We start from the raw sequence: 23,686 nt of genomic DNA on the forward strand, positions 1-23,686 counted from the left end.
TGCCGATTAAAAAAAATAAACATTTAAATTGTAAGCAAGCAGAGAGAGAGAGTCAGTCTTACACGGCATCATGAGACAGTGCTGCAGTGCAGACAGGAGGTGAGGGTAAGCCTCAGTGTGGTTTAGATTCTTCTTGATCAGCTCAAACATCTGGCTGGCACTTTTAGTTTCTATATGGACCTGAGCCAATGTACCAAAAGACATTTATCATCAAGCTTCATCAACACATTACACAGATGATTTGCACTTTTTGCATTGCAATTGACACTAAAATTAAATGTAATGCTGAAAAGGAACAATTACAAGTGTTTTTATGTATGACTTACAACATTGAAGCGTTTGGACATCAGAAGCTCATCTTCATTTCTCAAAATCTCAAAGAAGTCCAGATGTCTGGAAACAACAACATGCATCAGAACTAAACTCAGAAAGCAATTCAAAATCCAGGTATGTTTAATATTTTCCCTGATCTGTTTTGTATTTGTTGGTTCCATGACAAAATATTCCAATATGTCCCGTGTAAGGGTTACCTGTCCAGGGTTTCGTTGTCATGGGAGTGTAGTTTGTCAATGACCGGCTGAATGCCCAACATCAGAAATTCATAGCGCAAATGGATACGGAACTCCAGGCTGGTCTGAAAACACACATACAATACACAATTTAAACACATCATAAATAGATGATAGTAGAGATGGACACAAACGCATGCAAACATGATGTCACTTAAAGATACAGTACCTATAGTGCAGTCACACTAGTTGTCTTACACTAATAACAACAACTCAACAGAGCTCCAGAAAATCATCACAGAGAAGTGGCTCCATGCAAACCACCCAACAAGGGAATGTAAATGAAATATAGTAAACTGTGCGCAGAAATGGACTTTTACCATTTATTTAAAGATCCATATTCAGTCAACCTTTTCATTCAGAAAAATGTCCTTTGTGATAATTACATATTTTATCATTGGATTATTATTATGTAATCTGCTCGTTATTTTTCTCCGTTGATCCATTGATTGTTTGGTTTGTAAAAATTCTGAAAGTATCGAGAATAGCGAAGCTAATGCCAAAGTGAAACCTTAACTATGTTTGTTTTGCCCAATCAACTGTCCAAACACCCAAATTATTTTAAATGACAAGTTTATTGAAAATAATTGTTTTAGCTGTACTTGTATTTGTTGTTCGATCATTTAATTTATAATAAACAATCAGATTGTATATGGTCCTCTTCAGAAACAGGAAGTGGCATGAAATGTAAAGATGAGTAGTACAGTCCTCAAAAAGTACAAGTACATTAAAAATTGAACTTGAATACAGTACTTGATTAAATGTACTTAGTTACATTCCACGAGTTCCTCACCTCTCCTGCTCCTTTACTGAGCACAGCATTGATGAAGGACATAATGGCAGTCTTCAGATTAACTTCATCTCTGTAGCGGCCTGTGGATCGATCCAAGTCTGACACCAGGGCCTGCACACAGAACAGACAATATGCAACTTCTACCTTTATAAAACATTACACACTTTAAACAGCTGAAGCCTTTCTGTTTGATGTTTGTGAGTCATTACGTTGGCCTCAAAATCAGTGGAGTCTTGATGTAAAATAGATACATATTTTATATGTCAAGTTGATATATATCTCATTTCTACTGTATGTCCGATACTGGTTTGTCTTATGGTTGCTTTATTATTTATTATTAATTACTAATGGCTAAAAGTGATGACATTTTGATACCATTCTTTAACATTTGGATTTACTGTGAAGATATCGGACAAATCTATTTTATCCACACTTGCATCATCATTTGCAGAAAACTGTTTTAAAAATACTTCTTTTGTAAATTTGAACAAAATTACAAAACGTTTTACTTCATGTAATAATTTGACTTTGCTTAATAGACAAGAAGAAGTAAATGGTGAAAGACGGGTCTAAATTTAAAGGAAATTATTCAAATAAATAAAGATTTTGAGGGAATACCATTAAAACTATAAAAATTATCAGTCTTATCTCTATCGTAGAGAGCACTATTCCACTGCTGCTGAATCTCATCTGTCATCATTACCAAAAACTTAACATTCAAAGTGACGAGTTCCTCACCTATCCTGCTCCTTTACTGAGCACAGCATTGATAAAGGACAAAATGGCAGTCTCCAGATTAACTTCCTCTCTGTAGTGGCCTGTGCATTTGCAGAACATTAAATGAAGCATGCACAAATAAACAAAACAGACCTGAAAGCGTGTTCTCTCTGAGGCAAATTTCTGGTAGTGCTGCATGGCTTCAAGTACTTTTCTATGGCCTCCTGGCACTAGACATACTGCCCCGAGGATCTCTAACACTGCAGTCTACGGAGAGAAAGAACAAGGGTCAATTCTTTTATAATGATATAAAAGAATTGATTGGATGTACTTCAAGTTTGACCTTAAAGGAATATATAGGAATATATATATATACATATTTATATATATATATATATATATATATATATATATATATATATATATATATATATATATATATATATATATATATATATATATATACTGTATATATATATACACACATATATATCCCTGAATTTAATATAAAGTATCCTATATGCTGTTTGGTTGCACCTACATACCTTGGTTTTGATGTTTTCAGTGGAGAGACTTTGTGCGATGATATTAATGCTTTCACAATGACCCAGGACATGAGCTCTGCCCTGAGAGTTGTTCATCAGAGCTTTGATGCAGCCAATCAGTGAGGTGTGGACCTGTGATTCACTAGTCTCATAGTCCATTAATTTTAGGAAATTCAGGATACAAGACAGGCCATCCAACTCAATGAATTGTGTCACAAACCTGGAGGAGAATTGCAGGTTAATATTATCCTTTAGGTCAGCCAGATGTTCAGAATAACATGTGTGTTAGAACTGGAACTGTACCTCATTGGCTGTGTCCTCAGTGCTGTCTTCAGATCATCTATGATCTTATGTCTTCCCTGCTCTTCCTCATCCTCCAGTGTCAGCAGAGTCTTTCTCTGCGACAAGAGGGGACAACTTATTACAATTACAGTTATATACTGACTCTGACCCCCCGAAGTGTCCCTTTGGCGCATCACTACAACTAAATATTGATGGTTTACAGTGTAGGATAGGTGCACTTTGGTCATAACAGCTGATATTAACAAAAAACTCTAATGACCCTTAAATTAACACTCTTATTCAACTACAAATAAACATTAATACAGGTTGATTATTCTGAAAAAATAATCAACCTGAAAGCTGTAATATTCTGCTGAAACAAGTTTGGTTGACAGTGTCCTTTGTCAGACGACGTGACAGATGTTTTAAAAAACAGTTATTCTAGAAGATTTTTAAAAATTGCAAAGTGTCTACATAGCATCTGTGTGTGTGTGAACAGAAACAGCAGGATGAAATCAGACTTCAGAGTTTTACTCACAGCAGCCATGGACCTGAGCTGGTCAATGTAATAATCTGGCCAACTGGTTGCTCCTCTGTTCTCCTCTGCCTCCTGAAATACATATATATAGACACACAGGTCAGGCTCGTTTATCTCGTGCTGATTACAGAAACTGTTTCTTAAGAAACTTCAGTATTAGCTCAAGCATTCGGGCATGATGGTTTCTGTGTGAAACAGCCACCACAGGGGCATATACAGTGGCTACACTGTGAGTAAGTCATTAGAAGATGAAAGAATGTGTAAGTTAGATAGTTTGGTCATTTACTTCTAAAACTAAAGCAGCATTTTTACGAGGAAGGACACAATTGTCTGTTCTTTAGGAAATGTGAAGACCTCGGTATGCTAATTACGTTTCAGATCGTTAATCAATGTCTGAAAACCCCTTAACCCACGCCAAACAATGGCAGAAATGAGGGCTGCATCCAACAATTTTTACAAACTCCTGAAACTGACATCAGATGTTCACACCCACATCACACAGTCATGGCTTGAGGTGAGAAAGTAAGCAGGGTTTGAACTCTCATGCTTCATTATTTAAACCAACCACTTGGCACTTTCACGTCTGAGTAAAGAACCATGAATATCTGACTGCCTGAATGTGTGACCCATTGCCACTGTTTGTATGACTTACCACTTCTCTCACCTCTGTCTGAGGTCAGACATTTCAATGTGGCCATTTAGAATAGGTATACACTGTACAGACTTAGGAGCTTTGCAGTAACTCCAGAACAGATACCGGTAGTAGATCTCATCACAGCAACAGAGTCAGCCATCAGAAACAACAAGTTGGCAGACACAGAGGCTGAACAGCTACGGTTGAAGGTATCAGCCCTGGCATCATTCAAAAGAGACCGGAACATCGCCATCTTGCCAGCAGACAAAGGGAGATGCACTGTAGTGCTAAACACAGTGGATTACCACACCAAAGTCACTGACCTGCTTCCTGATACTAACACCTATGAGACTCTGAGGCGAGATCCGACCAATAGCTACAAAAAGAAGGTTATAGAATATCTGCAAAAACTGGAAAAGGACAAAGCCATTGACAGGCCACTATACTACTGACTATACCCCGGGGAAGCCATCCCATGCATCTATGGACTCCCCAAGATACACAAGGAAGGAGCACCACTCAGACCCATCATCAGCAGCATCAACTCAGTTAGCTATAACATATCCAAGCATTAGCCAGTATCCTAGGTACCACGTCAAAAACTCGAAGGAGTTTGCCAGCAAGGTGAGAGAAATAACACTGGACCCAGACGAAACAATGGTTTCTTATGATGTCATCACTTTTTACAAGCATTCCCACTCAAGAAGCAATTACGATGGTGAAGAAACGGCTGTTATAGGACAGCACTCTGTCCAGAAGAACCAACTTCAGATCACATTTGCGCCTTACTTGACCTCTGTCTGACAACCACCTACTTCCAGTACAGTGAAGGTTTCTACAGAGAGAAGCACGGCTGTGCTACAGGCTCACCAGTGTCCCCAATAGTGGCCAACCTCTATATGGAAGAAGTTGAGAGCATTGATTACCTTCACAGGGACTACTCCAAGCCACTGGTTCAGGTATGTGGACGACACCCGGGTCAAAATCAGAGCAAGGGAAGTGGAAGCCTTCACAGAACATATAAATGCAGTGGACAATAACATCAAGTTCACACAGGAAGATGTCAGAGGAGACAGTCTGCCCTTCTTGGACTGTACAGTACACATTGAAGAAGACAGAAGCCTCAACATTGAGGTGTACAGAAAAAACTACACACAGATCAATACTTGCTGTTTGACTCTCATCACCCACTGGAACACAAGCTGGTGTCATCAGAACCTAAGACCATCAGGCTGACACCGTGCCCACTAAGTCAGAGGGGAAGGAGAAGGAACAGAAGCCCATCAGGAGAGAACTTAAAACCTGTGGCTACCCAAACTGGACCTTTGTCAAAACCTCTAAAAGATCCAGAGCAGACAGAGAGGAGGAGACGAGAGAACGTAACAACATCGTCATTCCCTATGTCGCAGGAACATCTGAGAAACTCAGGAGGATCTTTAATAAACATCATATCCTGGTTCGCTTTAAACCTACCAACACACTGAGGCAGAAACTTGTCCGTCCTAAGGACAAAACACCCAGGAGGCATAAACAGAGTAATGGAGTTTATGCTGTTCAATGCAGCCAGGACTGCACAGATCTGTACATTGGGGAGACAAAACAAGCTCTTCATAAACGAATGGCACAACACAGGAGGGCCAACTCCTCAGGTCAAGACTCTGCTGTCCACTTACATCTGAAGGAGAAAAATCATTCCTTTGAGGACAACAATGTAAACATCTTGTCCAGAGAAGACAGATGGTTTGAAAGAGGAGTAAAAGAATCCATCTATGTCAAACTGGAACGACCGTCTTTGAACAGAGGAGGTGGCCTAAGACATTATTTATCACCTACAATGCTGTACTGAGTTCTCTCCCCAGACAGCTTAACAACCATTCACGCCTGGGCTCACCTAGCCCTAGTAACCCACATGAAGGCCAGTTGGGTCAATGACCCACAAGTGGCCCTAACAACTCTGAAACTCAGAGCTCACACGTTTCCTTAACAACTCTATAAGGACACTCCCACACAGAGTTTAAGAGCCTGCAACTTCCCTCCAGTTTGTTGGAACTGAAGAAGCCTCTTGGATGAGAAACTGAAACAAGTCCAGTTGCCTATGATACAGCACTTAAATTACCATGATCTGGAAGACTGAGAACCTTCATCAACATGTACAGACTTAAACACTTAAACTGTTTGGACAACGCTTGATATGATGTAGTTTGTCTGAAGCATATTTAACACATACTGCTAGTGGTAGAAACTCGTACCAAGGAAAAGCAGCAGCCCAGGAGCTCACGATACATATACAGTCATAACTTGGCTGTTATAATAAAATGATAATTTCTTACCATTTTCTTACTACAGTAGATCTGCCATTTTTTCTCTGCTGGCAAATCAAACATGGTAGCCCTGTACTCCGCTGTCAGGTCCAGTTCATCCTAGGATAGAACGAAAGAAGAAAGAAAGGATGAAGTAAATAAGAAGTTAATGACAGGTCTTGGAAGGTATAGTTTTCAGAACAGGATCATTGACTCTGCTGTGGTACAGTACTCACCACTAGCTCAGTGAACATAGAGTCCAGCTCTTGAAGGGGGGGCATGGGCAGGGTGGGCTCCAGTACAGCCGCAGTGTTAATGTTATCATGGCAGTAGGTGATCTCTGGTTGGTCACTTTCTTTGAAGCAGCAAGAAAATAGAGAGGACAGGCCACGCCCCTGGGGCTCCTTCACCCGGGACGCCATGGTTACAATGGGGACCTCACGAGAAGTCTTTACTAAAGAGGAGGACAAAAAGTTCATGAATTCATACAGAAGGACCACACTCTACATCTTTGAATTTATAATGTAGAGCATCAGATTGGATTAATGAATGCACATTGACATTCATTACTGTATGTAACTCAGAAACGGCACGTCATTATGATGAGCTCACTCAAAGTTTGTACAGTTGCTGTGATATTATTCACAATGGGATTGACTTGGCCTCCACAGACATGAATTCACTCCATGACATAGATTCATTATAACTCAAAATGTCCTGTTTCATTTACCATCCAACCAGTGCAGATTGAAACAGTTTTCCAGACAAAACTCAAAGAGTGAATTTTGTACTAAAAAGGCAGTGAGTTTGGAAGATACAATATTTGATTAAATCAGACCATTGAAGCCTCAAATGAACTCCTGATACACTTTGGAGTATATTTTGCATGTAACAAGGTCTGTAGATTTTGCAGCATCGCTTCCAGTAGAGGCATGTTAGTGTCCTTTATACAGGTGGTATGAACATCATGAGGAACAAGCAAAATCTGTTTCAGTGTAAATGTAAAAATGTGAAAGTATCTTTTGATGCTGAATTGCAAAATGTAAAAATTGCATTAAATCACACACATATCCATATATCAACAGCAGAAAACAGCCAAACAGTGAAGAATGACAAGAAGATTATTCCTGCACAGCACTGACAAATAAGGAGATTTATGTTACACTGATGCTAAGCAGCTTTAAGTTAAATTGTTAGTATGCTGTCACGTTTGTAGCTTAACTATTGTAGCATTAAAGCTGCTGTAAGTGATATGTTTGTATTAAAATAAGTGTTAAATAGCTCTGTATTCCAACAGTAATCGCTGTTACAGAGTGTTTGGTCAGTAACACGTCTCTCCTCCTCCTGCTTATTATGTAGATAAAGAAACAAGACATTTTCTTGTATCCCTGCCCACTTTATCCAATCAGAACAGAGAACTCCATGAAGAGGCGGTCCTGTCTGCTCATGAACACACAGAGAGCAGAATCCTCCTGTTTGCTGCTGTCTGCTGATTATGATCATGTGGTGACATAGAGAGGAAGGAGGGGATTGATACCTGAATGACAGACAGGAAGTCAGCTACAACAACAAGAACACTTACAGCAGCATTAAATGAATTCTGCAGTGTTTACATTGTGCAACTGAGGTTCTGGACTATTAATCAGATTTTTTTAAAAGATGCAGAACACAGTGCTAACTGATATCCAGTTAGCACTGTGCATGCATAAGCATGCATGTGCACACAACCACACACACTCACCTCTTAAGTACTTCCTATCTCTTAGGTAGATAAATGAGCATAAATGTTTATTGACACAAAAATGTCTCTGACATTGTGCAGGCTGCACAATCACTTGTCTGTTATTCGTCAAAACACACACATGATCAAACACAAACACACACACATTGATTGGGTGTGATTGACAAGTCACGACTGAACAGCTGTTGTTCAGCCAGCTGAGTCACGAGGTGTGGCTCCGTGCACTTCCAATACCGCCCTGTGTTGGATCATTTATTTAAGGATGTGATCTGTGACGGAAACAGCACTTTGGAATGTCACACCGCAGAAAGAGTTTCAGTGTAGTGAAGAGCAGGTACACACTCACATCTTACATAATCATGAAGCAAGTACTGATGGGATGTCAGAGTTCGAAGGGGGGCTTGGTATGCGGTGCCCGCTCAGGTGCCCGCTCAACCAGAGCACACTAGGCTTTTTTATAGGAAGGGGAGCTTAAAGAGTCAGGCACTAAAACAGAGTGTTTGACCCAGAGGGTGAAAAGACAGGCTGCAGCAATGTCCATCCATCATCTGAAACCGCTTATGCTTTTCAGGGTCACAGGGGGGCTGGATCCGATCCCAGCTGACATTGGGCAACGGCGGGGTACAATTCATCACAGGGCTGACACATAGGGACAAACAACCATTCACGCTTACAGTCACACCTACGGACAATTTTTGCATGTCTTTGGATTGTGGGAGGAAGCCGGAGTACCTGGAGAGAACCCACGCAGGCATGGGGGAGAACACGCAAACTCCACACAAAAGGGCCCTGCCTGGTCTCAAACCCAGGTCTCTCTTACTGTGGGGCAACAGCATGAACCACTGTGCCACCCACACCCATTTTCATAGACACCCAAATGATGTATGAACCTGAAAAATAAACATAATATGGCATCTAATGGGCTCCCTGTCAGTAACTAAAAGTTCAGTTCGAAATCAACAGGAAAGAACAGGTTTGTACTGAGGCCAGACTGGGTTGACAGGAGCAACAGGACGGTTATGTGAAGCATGCTGACTTGACCGACAAGCAGGCAGAGACATAATCTAAGCAGGAAGGCTGTACTGATCAAGCCCAGTAATAAGTGATAGCTACCAGATTAATAAAAAATGTAAGATAAAATCTGAATTTGATCATCAACCCAAGTTTTTCTCCATGTTGTTTCCCTATCTATCATATAAAGTAATGGAAAGCTGCAAAATGAAAAAATTAGAATAAGTGTTTGCTTTCTTAAAATGATTTGTGTGAAGGTTTATTTGGAAAGTTGTCTTGCTGGACTGCATTTCCCAAATCTCTACAGTAGAGGATGTGAATGCAGTGGTGGAACTTTGCTTTAGCTAAATCTTCTTCTTGAATCTAAAATTCATTTGGAATCATATTTGTGTTCACATGAATATGTCTAATCGTTACTTCTCTTTTAGTTGTCATATGGCTTCAATTCACGCCTGGCAATAAGCTCTTTAGCTGCTAAATGCTCCACCATCTTTGTCAGCTTATCTTTAACTGTGCGTTTGGTGCTGAGCAGGTTGTGTACAGATAACTTATCAAAGCTTTTTCACTGAAAACAGCTGCCTGCTGCTGCTGCTGGAAGCCTGGATGAGAATTGCAGGGTTAGTAATAATGGGCTCATGAGTGACTCACATTACATTTGATCCAATGCTAATATGAAATTATTGATGAGAGCAGCTTTAATTAAAAGCGGTCATTATCCAGCAGAATCGCTCCTGCAGGTGTTTATTGTTATGTTTTATATTATTACTTTATTATTACTGATACGTTGATTTGTAAGCAGCATTTGAATTGCAGCTGGTCAACGGAGAGCTAATTCTAGTTCCTCTGTGGAACATAGTTACACATAATAATCTCATCTCAATCATGACTTATAAGCTTTTTCTTGAGCTTTCAACTGTATTTTACAGTCTTCAGTGAAAGCAAGATGCGATTAAAGCTAGCTAAGATTATTCTGTCAAACTTTACAAAGTTTACTCTTTTTATCTATTGTACTATATCACATTTTGTAAGGTCATTATACAGTTTGTTTAATATATCAAAGAAACTGAACACAACGGTAATGAGATTAGTAAAAACTACAATACATAAATCAAAATACTCAAGTTAAGTACTTTAAAAATGTACTTAAGTGCAGTACATCAATGAATGTACTTAGTTACATCTCCCCCATTACATAATGGAGAGGTCAGGTGCACTGGCAGTCAGGAAGGTTGATCCCCTGGGGACCAATGGATCGACTTACTGACTGGCTAATGTCATCATGCCTACTAAAAGCCTACAAATGCATGAACAAAAGCACTGGAAGTGTCCATGTATGTTTAGTTGATACTCAGCAGTGTATACTGTCAGTGTCCTTGCCTCAGTGTTTTTTTTACATGCATGTCAATGGTTGGTGCAGGACTCTAATAATGATCAGCACTGTGTGTATGTTCATGTTGTGTATAGATTGATGTCAGGGTTATAATTCATCCTGATGCTCAGTTGAACCAGTCAGCTCAGAGTCCACAGGGTTTAATCAATACATCATTGATCCCTGTGGGGAAAGTGTGTTTTAGCGCCAGGACAGCAGTCCTGCAGCCGGAGGGGATTCGCTGTTTCACTCAAGGACGATTGAGTCAGTAAATGTTTGCTGGAGGTTGTTCTTTCCCAACATGAATGTGTGTTGTTGATTTGGCTGCTGATCACATGTCCTCATCAAACACCTCTTTCTGTGTCTGTTGCTCCTCCTGATGAGAAATTATAAGTAGAACTTGACCTGATAATTGATTTCTGGGGCTGATGCTGATACCGATATGAGGAAGTAAGACTTATGATATTGATATTTATTGGCTGTTTACACAATTTTTTTGCATTGGTCCTTCAAATGTGGTTCATTGTAACAAAAATATGTAAAATAAGTTGGAGAATAACAATAACAATGAAATAACATCAGTGCACTGAAACTGTGAACTTCACTGTGAACTTCACTGGGAAATTAATTTGTATAAATTACCTCAAGCATCTTTTTCTGCATTTTGATCTGTAAAAAAAAAGTTTCATATCGGCGCATATTGAACAACATACGGTGATACCTATATTTCTGTGATAGGCCAATATCAGTCAACCAATATACCGGTCGGGCTCTCATGTATGTAATCATATTGAAGACCGCCAACATTTTGACTGACAGCGATGTATCTTTCTATTCTTGTACTTGCAGTAAGACAACATGACAGCAGCCCTGACCCTGGTGAACACTTGAGTACCTAAACCGGGTCTGTGGTCTTCAGTTTCTAAATAATAAGGCTGGTGTTGGTGTATATTATTGTCATTGTCAACAAATCCAATGAAAATACCAAACCATTAATGTGTTAGTCCTTCTCTCAATACTTTCTGACTGTACCCTGCTTGTGACTATTAGCTCCAAGCCCGTTGGTTCTGGCTTTAAATCAGCTCACAAATCCATGCTGATTTATTATTTTCTTTTTTCAAGGCTCAGTGATTTCCTTAAAAGCTTGTCACTCTAGGTTTTTTATTTATTCATTTAAAATATTACTCAAACAGGAGGAAATAATGCATTAGTAGGGGACTATTTTTTAATGGCAGATGAGTCCACATTTGGTGTTCTAGTGAGTATTTGGGATAGTAGGATGTCGGATTGAGTCAGAAATAATTTACAGTGTGTGGTAAGGACAGCTGATTCTGTTATTTTTCCCATTTTCTTCCCCATTTCATTTCATTTTTATGATGATCCTCTAACACAGGACTCCCTTGATTAGTGTAACAATCTTATAAATGTGACCACCAGTTATAATTATTTCCACTTGGCTCTGAAAAATCCCCTATTTTGTCATTTTGCCAGCTCAAAATACTAAAATACTCTTGAACTAAAATGAACCTCAGTTGCCAGTGTTATGGAAAAGAAGAGAGTGAATCAGAGCTGTAGAGAAGTACAAATGCTTTGTTTTTGCCATTGTGAATTAAAGAACGAGCCAGTTGTTGAATCTGTTAAATAGTTATAGCAAATCTAAAAGTCCTTTAATATTTAGTCTCCACTTATCAGCGCACATAAATGTAAACTAAGTGATTGGGTGTTTCTCGCTGAAATGCATCTTGGGAGTTGTAGTTAATAGTTTCTTTTTTCGTAGTATCTTTGACTTTTTATCACAAAATCAGAAAAAAATAAAGAAAATTAAAAAAAGGAACAAACAAATAAATGCCCAAATTTGATCTATAATAAACATTATTAATAAATGAATACATTACAGCATCAGTATTGTGATAGCCTAAGTCACAACAAAAATAAATAAATAAAGGGGCAGCTCAAATAGCAAAGAGAAAGGTTCAGGTTCCTGACAGTAAAGTCCCCACACATACACATACAAACACATACACACATATACACATACACACACATATAGACATACAAACACATACACACATATACACATACACACACATACACATACAACCACATACATATACACATACACACACATATAAACATACAAACACATACACACATATACACATACACACACATACACATACACACATACACATACAAACACATACACATACACACATATACACATACAAACACATACACACATATACACATACAAACACATACACACATTACACATACAAACACATACACACATATACACATAAAAACACACACACACATATACACACACACACACATATATACACATACAAACACACACACATACACACATATACACGTACACGCACATATACACATATATACACATGTGCGCACGCATAAATGTGAGAGACACAATGGAAACCCAAAACTTGAGTGAAAAACTGACCAGTTAATCAATTAGAAGAGTTTTGTGCCAGTCCAAGCTGTAAAAGTGCTCCAATGTCAATCAGCTAACACTGTCATGGAGAAAATGAATGGGACTTTTACTTATGGGACCAAGGCTGCCGAAAATAGCTCCGCATAGAACCCTATGAGACAGCTGCAAATGACTCATTTGAATGTGTCATCTTCATTAGTGATGCCTTGTTACACATTTTGGCATCTTCGCTGAATGTTTGGTGATTTGATCCATGCTCCATGAAATACTAGAATTTCTTTTTTTTTGCAGCTTGAATGTCAATGGAAGTTTGATCTACTCCAGTTGAGAGCTACTGGATTTTCAGTTAGAGGTTTAGCAATAAAATGCACTTGAAATGAATTTGAAATGATTACCTTTGTGATCCACTCCTATGAGACGCAGTGAGTTGCCATGTTCAGCTCCAGCAGTGTGTCTGTAGCAGAGATCATTCACTCTGCTGTCACTGTAGCTCAAACTCCAATGTCATGCCAACATTTTAACAGCTGGTAACCACTGAAGATTTCTACTAAAATATATTTTGACCTGTTTTATATAATCCAAAGAAAAGGATAGAGAATTACGAAACATATAAAAGTCCGAAAGTGCTGCTGAAATGAATCAGCTCTAAAGAAACAGATTAAACTTCTTAAACTGAAGGACTAATGCAACAAAAATAAACAGATACAAATGTGAAACTTAAATCAGCATGCAGCACTTTCACCTAAGCTACAGTAAAATGTTCAAACAGCATCTACATTCATGATCCACAGGAGGTTTGTTCAGTTAGAAATATAAAGAAATATGAAATCCAAAAGAAAAAGAAAAGTCACCGAAAGCTGAATCAGGCAGAGATTTCCTCAGTGTGTCAAAAACTTGCAGGTGTCCTTCATTTGCTTCATCTGTACACAGCTCACTTCTTGTATTTCTGCCTCTGTGTTGGTGAGAGTTAGTCAGTGTCTGAGCTGTCTGTCACAGAGAATGTACAGAGAAACTGACTGATCAGCCTTGGTGACAGTGTACGGTATGCAGAGTTCAAAACACACACGACTGCATTCCTGCTGGAGGCAGTCATGCCCAGACCTCACCCACTGCATTGTGTGTGTGTGTGTGTGTGTGTGTGTGGGAGAGCGAGAGCGAGAGAGAGAGGGAGAGGGGTCTGTGTGTGTGTGTGTGTGTGAGTGTGTGAGTGTGTGTGTGTGTGTGTGTGTGTGTGTGTGCGTGTGTGTGTGTGTGTGTGTGTGTGTGTCTCATCATGTTTGATAATGAGGAGATTTTTTAGAATATAAACATTATCATGTCTACTGCTGTACTGTCATTACCAGTCTGACTAACTTTCACTGGCCCCATCAGCTTCCTTACTTCAGTCAGCCACCGTCACAGGATCCAGTTGTGATGTCAAGTGATTGCAACAGTCATGACAGCTGACTGCCTATGAGGAAATAGCTACAGTAACGATACACTTTTCCAAAGTGTTTTTGAATCATAGACATGTTCATGTTCTGTTCTAATCTTCTGGTCTTATTTCAGTAATTCTGCTCGTCACATTTCTTAGAAAAACACACATTCTGAAAATTAGTAATTAATTTTGTCTACCATCTTCCCCCATATATAACCACCTTATATCATATGACAGAAGCTCAATACTTAGGTCCCATGACCACAACAAAAGCTGCTATACAGAACTATTTTTGTTGTAGCGGCCCCTGTGGACAAAGTGCCGTACTGTACCACAGAGCAAGCTGTGACACTGACTTTTCCAACCTAGTCACATTCTGACAGGTATTAAGAATAACGATACACTGGTACATATGATGGTCTTGTTTGCCTGTTTAGGTCATATAAATGCGTTTCATAACCACTTAAAGGTCCTTGTATGTTTAGACCGTCTCCTGAAAACTGAGTAAACTCCAACCACTGGTGAAGACTTTGAGATGTGGTTTAATTCTCTTAAAGAAATGAATAAGTGGAACTTTGATTTTTATTTTTGTTTTTATTTTTATCAAACTACTGTTGCAGGCTAGCCACACTGGATGCTTGTGTTGTGCATGGCAGCTGCGTTGCTGAACTGCTGCTGGTCACTCGTCTGTGTATGTGTGTCCACACAGGCAGTGTTGCTGCTGCAGCACAGCTCCGGCCTGCCCTATGTTACGAAGGGGTTTTGATGCAGAGACCAGAGGGTGGAAATCAGGTTAAAGGTAATTATTTTGGCAGTAGTTGACAAGGAGGGCAGGCAGGCAGGCTGGGTTGTCTGGTGGCAGTGTGGAGGGATCTCAGGCGAGCCAGTGGAGCAGGAAGCAGAATGGAGAGGCGCTGGAGGTTCTGCACACAAGGGGAAATAACACGAGCATGAGACGAAGCCCAGTCAGGAAAGAAAATCAAGAAGAAGAAAATCTCAACACTAGAAATCACCTAGAAAATAAGCGAACACAATAACAAGAGCACTGGTGTAGTCACCGTACAGGACGGATCAATCTGGAACTGGAGTGGAGAAGAGACCGGGAATATATAGCAGAGGTTGATGAGAAGATGATCTGCAGGTGCACCTCTCCACTGCTGCAGACACCGCTGCCATGCCCATAGACACACACACACACACACACACACACACACACACACACACACACACACACACACAGGGAGAGGAGCAGGTGAGGGAGAAGGGAGGGGGGAAGACAGACAGGAAAAACACAAAACAACAAAACCCGACTGCTGTGACTCCCTGTCTGTTTACATGGAGTTTGTCTTTGATAATTATCAGTAAATATGATGACGTGATTCTTCTTTATCCCCATGGAGAGAGTGAGAAAGCGGGAGGGGGAAATAGAGGGAGAGAGGGGGAGAAAGAAAAAAGCTGCCCCTCACTTTTTGTGTGTGTTGTCTTTCTGTCTGTGACATATTCTACAGATACAGACATTAAAACTGTAGTGAAACACTGGTATGATGTCAATATGACTGTCTACAGGTGGTTTTCAGGTCTTTTTTTTTACAGAGAACGAGCCTGTCGTGGAAAAATAGGCAAGACTCCAAATCTCTAGATGAAGTGCCGCCGCAGCCTCACTTGACACATGCGTGAGAAGCGTGACTCACGCCACCAGTGTGGCGGCTCGTTCCTGTTAACATGGACGCCAAAATGAAAAGCAAGACGTTCTGTAATTCACACACGCTGCTCATGCATCCAGTGTGGCCAGCCTGTCAGAAAAAGCTCAAGAATTAGCTTTTAGGTAAAATGAATTTGGATATGGTTGCATTCAGATGCATAACAGTGGTGAAAGATCTAATTTATTGTTGTATAAATAAGGATGAATGTCCCATGAAGTCATTTATGGGCTGCCAAATGTTTGATTTGATTTGATGAATAATTTCTCATTATTTTGATCATAAATTACAGGCATATAATTCACTGTGCATTTCACACACTGAAAAAAATTATTTGGCTAAAACATTGACTAAGTATTTGAATTACATGTACATTTTCCATCCAATTCTCTTACATACGTTCAGTGTAAAGGGTCACATTTAATTTTTCCTTTCATGTTGAGTCAGTGTTAGTAAGTTAAAGCAACATTGTGTAACTTTTAAACTAATAACTTCATGTTGATGGTACAATGTGTTGTAACAGGGTGAACTTCAGTGAGAGGATCACAGCGTTACATACATGTTCACTTCAACACACAAGTTTTCAACACATAGCTTTGTCATGGTGTAGAGTTTTGTTTGTAGTTAGCACCTTTACGTCACCATTATGTCTGACAAATTGTTACAGATCTGGGATTTGCATTTACCACAGTAGTGTTGCACTCAGAAACTGTGGGGGGCGCCAAATCATACAAATTGACACACAATGTTGCTTTAAAGCACACGATGTGGTGTTTAATCCAGGAGACAGAAGCACCTATTTGAAATGCATTACTGTTATGTATAACACTTGACTTAAAGTGTTAAATTATTACAGACTGAAGCTGAAAACTGGTCCTAAATTGAATTCAAACCACTTCCTAATCCTAGTTTTTTGAGAAATGAGGTCTGATCAAATATCTTTCAAGCTTTTATGACTATAAAATCAAAAACTGCAGCACACAAACAACCTAATACATGCACAATGTACATTTGTACAGACACAACATAATGATGTACAGCAGTGTATTCTGGGGAAAAGGTAGCAGCAGATGTTGACACCGTGTGGCTGCAGAGTAAATACCCAGATAGACACATATAGAATTACAAGTAATCAAGTTTGAAGCCTGCATGCTGCAAAAGGATATTTTAAATGCTATATACAATGAAGTCATTTAGTGTGTTTACAAGCTTGTTCGTGGACACAAAATGAGGAGACCAAACATGAACCACATGTGTAACTTTGATAACTTATTCTAAGCCAACTGAAAACTCTAATGGTTCATCTCTCACAGTTGTATGGTGTAGAAAAGGAAACCAGATATTACCAAAACAAACAAAACCAATCCAATACTTGGTGGAGGTCGGCCAACAGTGTAGCAGGAAGTCCGACAAGGCGAGCCTGACAACCCTCATCCAGCTCCTTTGGGGAGAAACCTTTCATCCTGCTGACTGTACTTCCTCCTATAGACTGATTTCCATGTGGCTATCATGGTTTACAAGAGACTAACAGGCCAGTGTTTTGATTAATCAGCTGATGATGCACAGAGTCTTGACGATTCTATAATGTTTACATATAATTAAGTAACAAAAAAAACACCTGATGGCTGACGAGACTGATGGAAATGACACCAATTTATCACTGAAAGGCACCCTTTATCTCTCTGTCTGTCTGTCTGTCTGTCTGTCTCTCTCTCTCTGTGTGTGTGTGTGTGTGTGTGTGTGTGTGTGTGTGTGTGTGTGTGTGTGTGTGTGTGTGTGTGTGCGTTATGAAGCCAGGTGACATTCCAACACACACTGTGCTGCTGTCGATCGGTAGAGATCTTTAGTCTCCAGTCTCAAACAGCAGACTGCTGGTTATTGTTGATAAACTCATCATCTCTGAAACTGTCACATTAACTGTTTGAGTCAAAGCGTTCACACTGTCCAGGGCTGATGGGCCTGGACAGATATATATCATATTTCATATACAACCAAATATATCAACTGCAGCTACTGAATAATGAGCACAACATTCAAGCATGTGATATTAGAATAAGCATTAGTATCAAATAGTTCTGCTACTGCTGAAGCTAAAAGAATAATAAAAAAGACTCCTGCTAGCTCCCCCTGCAGGCCACAGTCTGCATTACAGCTCACAATAGAAACGTGTTTGGGTCAATGCACATCAACAAGCCGATATCAACCTGACAGCAGTCAAGTAACAAAGAAATGTCTCTTTTCTGTGTGCATGCAGAAGCTGACAGTATAACACATTGTTACATTTATATGAGACTCTCATTGCTTCATCCAGCACTGCAGTTCAGTGTGAAGGGACAGATGTAGGTCACTTCTTTTACATCCAGCGTGTTCAGTGTGGAGACCAAATACATTTTCAAGGGGTCAAACGTCAAAATGGTTAAATCATGTTAATACTGATATATGAGACGATGTGAATGTTGCCCTCATGTATAAGAGCGGCTGTGTTAATACTTCTCTACCCTCTCTCTGATCTCCTGTCTTTAAATAGCCATGAAAGGTGCCTATCTTCAAAGACAGAAGACCTTTAGGGTTCAGTACAGGATGTGAACTGATAGAGCAGCAGTTATGTCACAGCACAGCAGCTAGCCGGCTAAACAAAGTGCCTTAGTTACCGTTTAAAATTTCCATTTCTTCATATGGGATGCTGCTTATTACATGACCTAAAAACAGGTGGAAAGGGAAAAGCTGCATTATTACCTAATCTCATAATTTCATCCCAACAAGTTTGAGGTCTTTGGACTCTTAAAAAGTAGCTAAAACTGATCTGTTCAGTCTGCCATGTGATATTTTATGTTTCAACTTGTATGTTCTGTATATTCGTGTTTTTAACTTTTTTTATTTTAATAACTGAAATCAGTTTATTATAAATGTACCAATTAATCCCTGATGAGATGGAGACTACATTCAAAGCATTGATTAAAGGTAGAGGAGACGGAAATGGAATTTGAAAATACAAATGTAACGTCTTTATTGTTGACAGGAAAGATGAGAGGAAGATGTTCACACATAAACAGGCCAACGTGATAAAACAAACCTTTTTTCGCTGCAGCACCTGTGGAAAGTGTGGCTATACTGTATACTGCACATGTTGAGAGGGTGGAGAGGCTGCTGGATAATGCATGATAACCACAACAAGGTTTGGTTGAGAAAAATAAATTAGAGAGCAATTCAGGTGGATGATAGTTCACATCTGAGACTCAACTGGTGACTCTTGCTGCTGTGGCCAGATGCTTCACACTGAGGTCACACACTCACACACATATTAATCCTCTTTGTCTTTCAGTTGAAAATTATTCTAAAACCTTTTTGAAGCATTGACACCTCCCTTTTACACCATCAGTCATGATATTATTCTCATGTGTACACAGAGATGACCTAATGTAATGAAGCACATCTTTCTTGACTTGTTTCAATAAAAACACGACATAAAACACAAATGGCAACACTTTGTTCAGATATACAGCAGCAGTGCTGCCCATGATGCTGCTTCATTAATATGTCTTACCTAGCACTAGGGATGTCCCAATCAGGGTTTTTTACCCCGATCCAAGTCATTTAATATTTAGTATCTGCCGATACCGAGTCCGGATCCGATACTTAGCCCTAACTAATATTTTCCTAGATAATAAAGCTGCATTAAGAAAAAAATCACCTGCATCCAAGCTGTTCCTTAATAGGTTTATTATTTTGTTGAAACAAAGTAAATACTTTCATATGGCTCTTTCTTATTCTGCATATCCTATTGGTTTATTTGTTTTTTGTTTTTTGAACAAAACAACCAAGTAAACAAAGTCAGTAACTAAACCCTGATCCTCGACCACGGAGATGGGCTGGTTCTCCAGAGCGATGAATTCAATGACCTTCTCTGTAATATTTGTGGCCATGTCGCTGTCTCGAGGATATTCCTCTTTCCTTTTGAAAGTATCCGAGTGTTTGTTGCTTTGTGTCTTTGCCTTTATTGCTTGAGTGAACTTGTTGTATTCCTCTGAGTGTTTGTTTTTTATGTGACGTATCAAACTTGTAGTATTAAATGCAGCTCTTTTGTTTCCCCCTCGCGAAACGGTCGTATTGCAGATGTTACATGTCGTTGGACTGCTTTCACTTTGTAATTTAAAATATTTCCACACTGCAGACATTTTATCTACAGGGTTGCCAGAGTAACGTTACACGCGCGCCTGCCGTTTACAGCTGAGGTAAAAATCATCTGACTTGGGTCCACGTTCAAAATTGCTGATCCCGACCAGTGAAACAATACCCATATCGGCCCCGATCCTGATCCCGCTCGGGACAACCCTACATAGCACACCTGTAGTCAACTGAACAGAGTTGTTATCAGTGTTGGTATTTACAGTATTGGTATTTTCCCTGTCCAATATCCAACAAGTATAATTCAAACTTTGCATCTGAAAATTAAGTTTATGAAGAATACAATATCTCCACTTTTCAAAAGCTGTGCTAATGTTTTAGAAAAACCAAGCAGAGTTGATCAGTATATGAAAAAAATAATATTTTAATCATGAATCATTGTCACTCACCAGATCAGCTTTTACCACTGGTGCTTCATGCCAGCTTCTTATTAACTTAACTGTTCAGTTATTTTGTGGTTAAAACTCACTGAAAGTCTCTGCTGAGCCATTAAACGTAACAATGTTTACTGACTGCTGACCTGCTGAACTAAACAAAACAGTTTGAACCAGCAAATAACTCAACTTACTTTTAATCCAAGACCAAACTAAAAAACATGACAAGCAGCACTGTAACACCACTGTGTAATTAATGACACATTTGCTTTGTAATGAGCGAACAAATGGGTTTAAAGGTCGATGCTGTAATTTATCTAAAAACAAACAAACAAACAAACAAACAAACAAACAAAACAAACAAAACAACTACAATGAAAATGCAGTTTACACACCTGAACAACAAAACAATCCTTGTCTGTAACAAGGGCCCGGTCGCCACAGTTACATGTTGGCACTTCACGTTTCAGCAAACCAAACCATTCAAATTTGTACATGTCAAACATATCGTGTCAACATTTCTACAATATCATATCAAATGAACGTGACATGTATATGAGCTGACGTTCAAGTTGGTGTTTTAAACATTTGTAAGAATGAAACCACTGGAAATTTTATAACTGCACGGGACATTTTCCAGTTGTGTTTGTGGCAACAAGTCAAATATGATCTTTCCCTTACCAAGTGGTTTTGTGCCTAAACCTTACCAGACCATTGACACAATGTTTTAACAACATCAAATTTAAAACTGAACCTAAACTCACGTAAAGTTGGAACATAAAGAATGTTTCAGCATTTCCAAAGTTTGCACAAGATTCAAGATCCAAAGATTCATATGCACAATTTCTGATCAGCAATCCCAAAGGTGAAGGTTTGGCTAAATTTAGGGAACTACTGGTTTGGTTAAGAATAACAAAAGAATTGTGGCCAGGGTTAAAAGAAACCAACTCTGACTGTTGATGCCACATCAGAACCACCTCCTTACTGGCCTGGTCACAACAGCACACAGCAGTTGTGGGAGTGACGTCAATTAACTTCAATGGAATTAACACAACAAGTGGATCTGCTCACACAGGCTGGAATATCTGTGCAGTTCATTTGTAATTCATCCATGCATTTGGGAATTTTGGCTCACATATTTGCACTGCTGACTGAAAGTTAATCATCTGGACAGTAGTGACCGTTCTGGGAACAGAGCACTGACAGTCCAAAACACTGGTAGCTATTAAAGCCTGTTAGCTGTGTTGCATCATCCACTTTATGATAACGCTGCTCTGCCAGACTATAAACTGCTTCACAAAAGATGGTTTGCAGATGATTTTAAGATGATACTTTGCTTAAAAAAACGGTATTAAACTGGGCGTTCAATATAACACGTTCATTTAGATCAATAACAGAAAAAATAACACAGATTAATCACACTCTGTCGCCCTGTGACCTCACATCACTGAACACCTTCCCTTCACATTCCACAGTAGCTTTGCAAACATGATGGAGGCAGATGACTAAACTGCAGAGCATCAGCCTACTGAGAGGAAAAGTCCCACCACAGCCAGAGTTTCTTCCTGTCAGACGGTTCACATTCTTTCTAAAATCGACTGGCTGCGGTTAATAGTCAGACATTAGACCACTGCTACCAGACTCCAGTTTCAGCATGACTAACATCATTAGCACGGACACAAATAGCATGGATATTAGCCGTGATACCGATTGCTGTCACTCAAACATGAGGTCTTCTCGTGTATTAGAGATGCAATATGTAAGAATTGTCTGCAAATGAATTCTCCAAACAAATCGGGAGCAGCATGTCACCAGAGTAACCAATAACTGCTGCTAACTGTAGCTGCCCTTAGCTAGTTAGCTCAGTTAGCTGTGCAGCTAGCAGTTCAGAAGGAGGAGCTCGGGGATCAGGGGAGTGTTAGTGTTCACACTGCTAACACAGTGGCTCTGGACAATGACAGACTGGCTAGCATGCTAAATTCAGTAGTTATCTCAGCAACATAAACTATAAGCATCATAATATCAAAACTGTTTTTTATTCACATCCTGTTGATATTTTTTGTTAATTTTTGAACATTTTCAGGTAAAATTCTTGCACCTTTAAGAAGCTGCAGAGTTTCTTCACAGTTTAAACTGTAACCTGCACTGTACACCTACTGCCACGAGACAACTCCACTGCTAACAGCTGTCTGCACTGAGCTCAGCCACCGACCGTCACTCTCCACTCACTCACTACAAACGGCCCTGTTCTTAAAGGAACCATGTCACTCCTATAACAAGCTTGGTGGACAACATAAAAGTCCCAGATTCTACTATAGTCCAATCCATTTTAGCGACAGCTTAATTCTTTCAAGTTTATACCACACACACACTGGCACGGGCTTCAACAAACGTCCAGATGGAAATATTGACAGGAGCACTGTGTTGTGCAATTTATGCAGCAAGGAATTTTCAAACCATCGAGTACTTCAAGCTTTAAATATCACCTCCTTTGTTTAAAATGTCCATTTATTTATTGATTGATTCACTATCTACCAAAATCCATTTGCACTGACATATTTTTTAATGCCTGTGGCAAATGTTGCAATCATTTTTTTGATTTTGAGGCATGTGAAGTTGCAACATAAAGAAATTAAAATGTTTCAGCATATCTGTGGTTTGCAGAAACGTACAGTGCCAACATTTCTTCTGGCATTTGGGTCGGCCACCTTCCGGTGTGACCCGGCCATCAGTGGTTAAGATTTGTCTTTACTTCTGAGGAGAACAGTCTAGTCATTATTCACATGTTAACAAAAGGTAAATGTAATATCAGGTTGTTTTAAGAATTCAAAATACAACCAATGATGCCATTTTTCTGGTGAGGGCTCTTTGAATAGGACATGTAAAAGAACTATATGTTAAGCATGGGAGGTTTAGGATTAAGGAAATGCTGGATCCAGAATCAGTTTCTCATATCCACATGCTGCATTTACATATGAAATGGGATGAGGAAAGACCTTTTTTACACAAGCACAAACTTGGTTTGTGTACAGAAATGTTGTGCATCTCCTTCA

The 23,686-nt window shown here is 39.4% G+C and overlaps 1 protein-coding gene across 4 annotated transcripts in view; it reads right to left on the reverse strand.

Annotated features, from left to right (window-relative positions):
- Positions 1-13,977, reverse strand: part of LOC140996741 (disheveled-associated activator of morphogenesis 1-like) — a 30,863-nt gene extending 16,886 nt beyond the window's left edge. For 3 of the 4 annotated variants that reach the window (XM_073467222.1, XM_073467220.1, XM_073467223.1), the window contains exons 1-12: positions 13,809-13,977; positions 13,353-13,411; positions 6,615-6,832; positions 6,409-6,498; positions 3,445-3,516; positions 2,928-3,022; positions 2,625-2,844; positions 2,233-2,346; positions 1,363-1,473; positions 531-634; positions 327-393; positions 63-180 (exon numbers count right to left, since the gene is read on the reverse strand). In XM_073467222.1, the coding sequence (XP_073323323.1) occupies positions 63-180; positions 327-393; positions 531-634; positions 1,363-1,473; positions 2,233-2,346; positions 2,625-2,844; positions 2,928-3,022; positions 3,445-3,516; positions 6,409-6,498; positions 6,615-6,800 (1,177 nt within the window). In that variant the 5' untranslated portion in view covers positions 6,801-6,832; positions 13,353-13,411; positions 13,809-13,977. Of the gene's footprint in view, positions 1-62; positions 181-326; positions 394-530; positions 635-1,362; positions 1,474-2,232; positions 2,347-2,624; positions 2,845-2,927; positions 3,023-3,444; positions 3,517-6,408; positions 6,499-6,614; positions 6,833-13,352; positions 13,522-13,808 lie in introns of all 4 variants that reach the window. The other variant, XM_073467221.1, reaches the window with a different exon arrangement.
- Positions 13,978-23,686: the final 9,709 nt, after the last annotated feature.

This window comes from Pagrus major, chromosome 5, assembly GCF_040436345.1.
Source record: "Pagrus major chromosome 5, Pma_NU_1.0".
Taxonomy (NCBI): domain Eukaryota; kingdom Metazoa; phylum Chordata; class Actinopteri; order Spariformes; family Sparidae; genus Pagrus; species Pagrus major.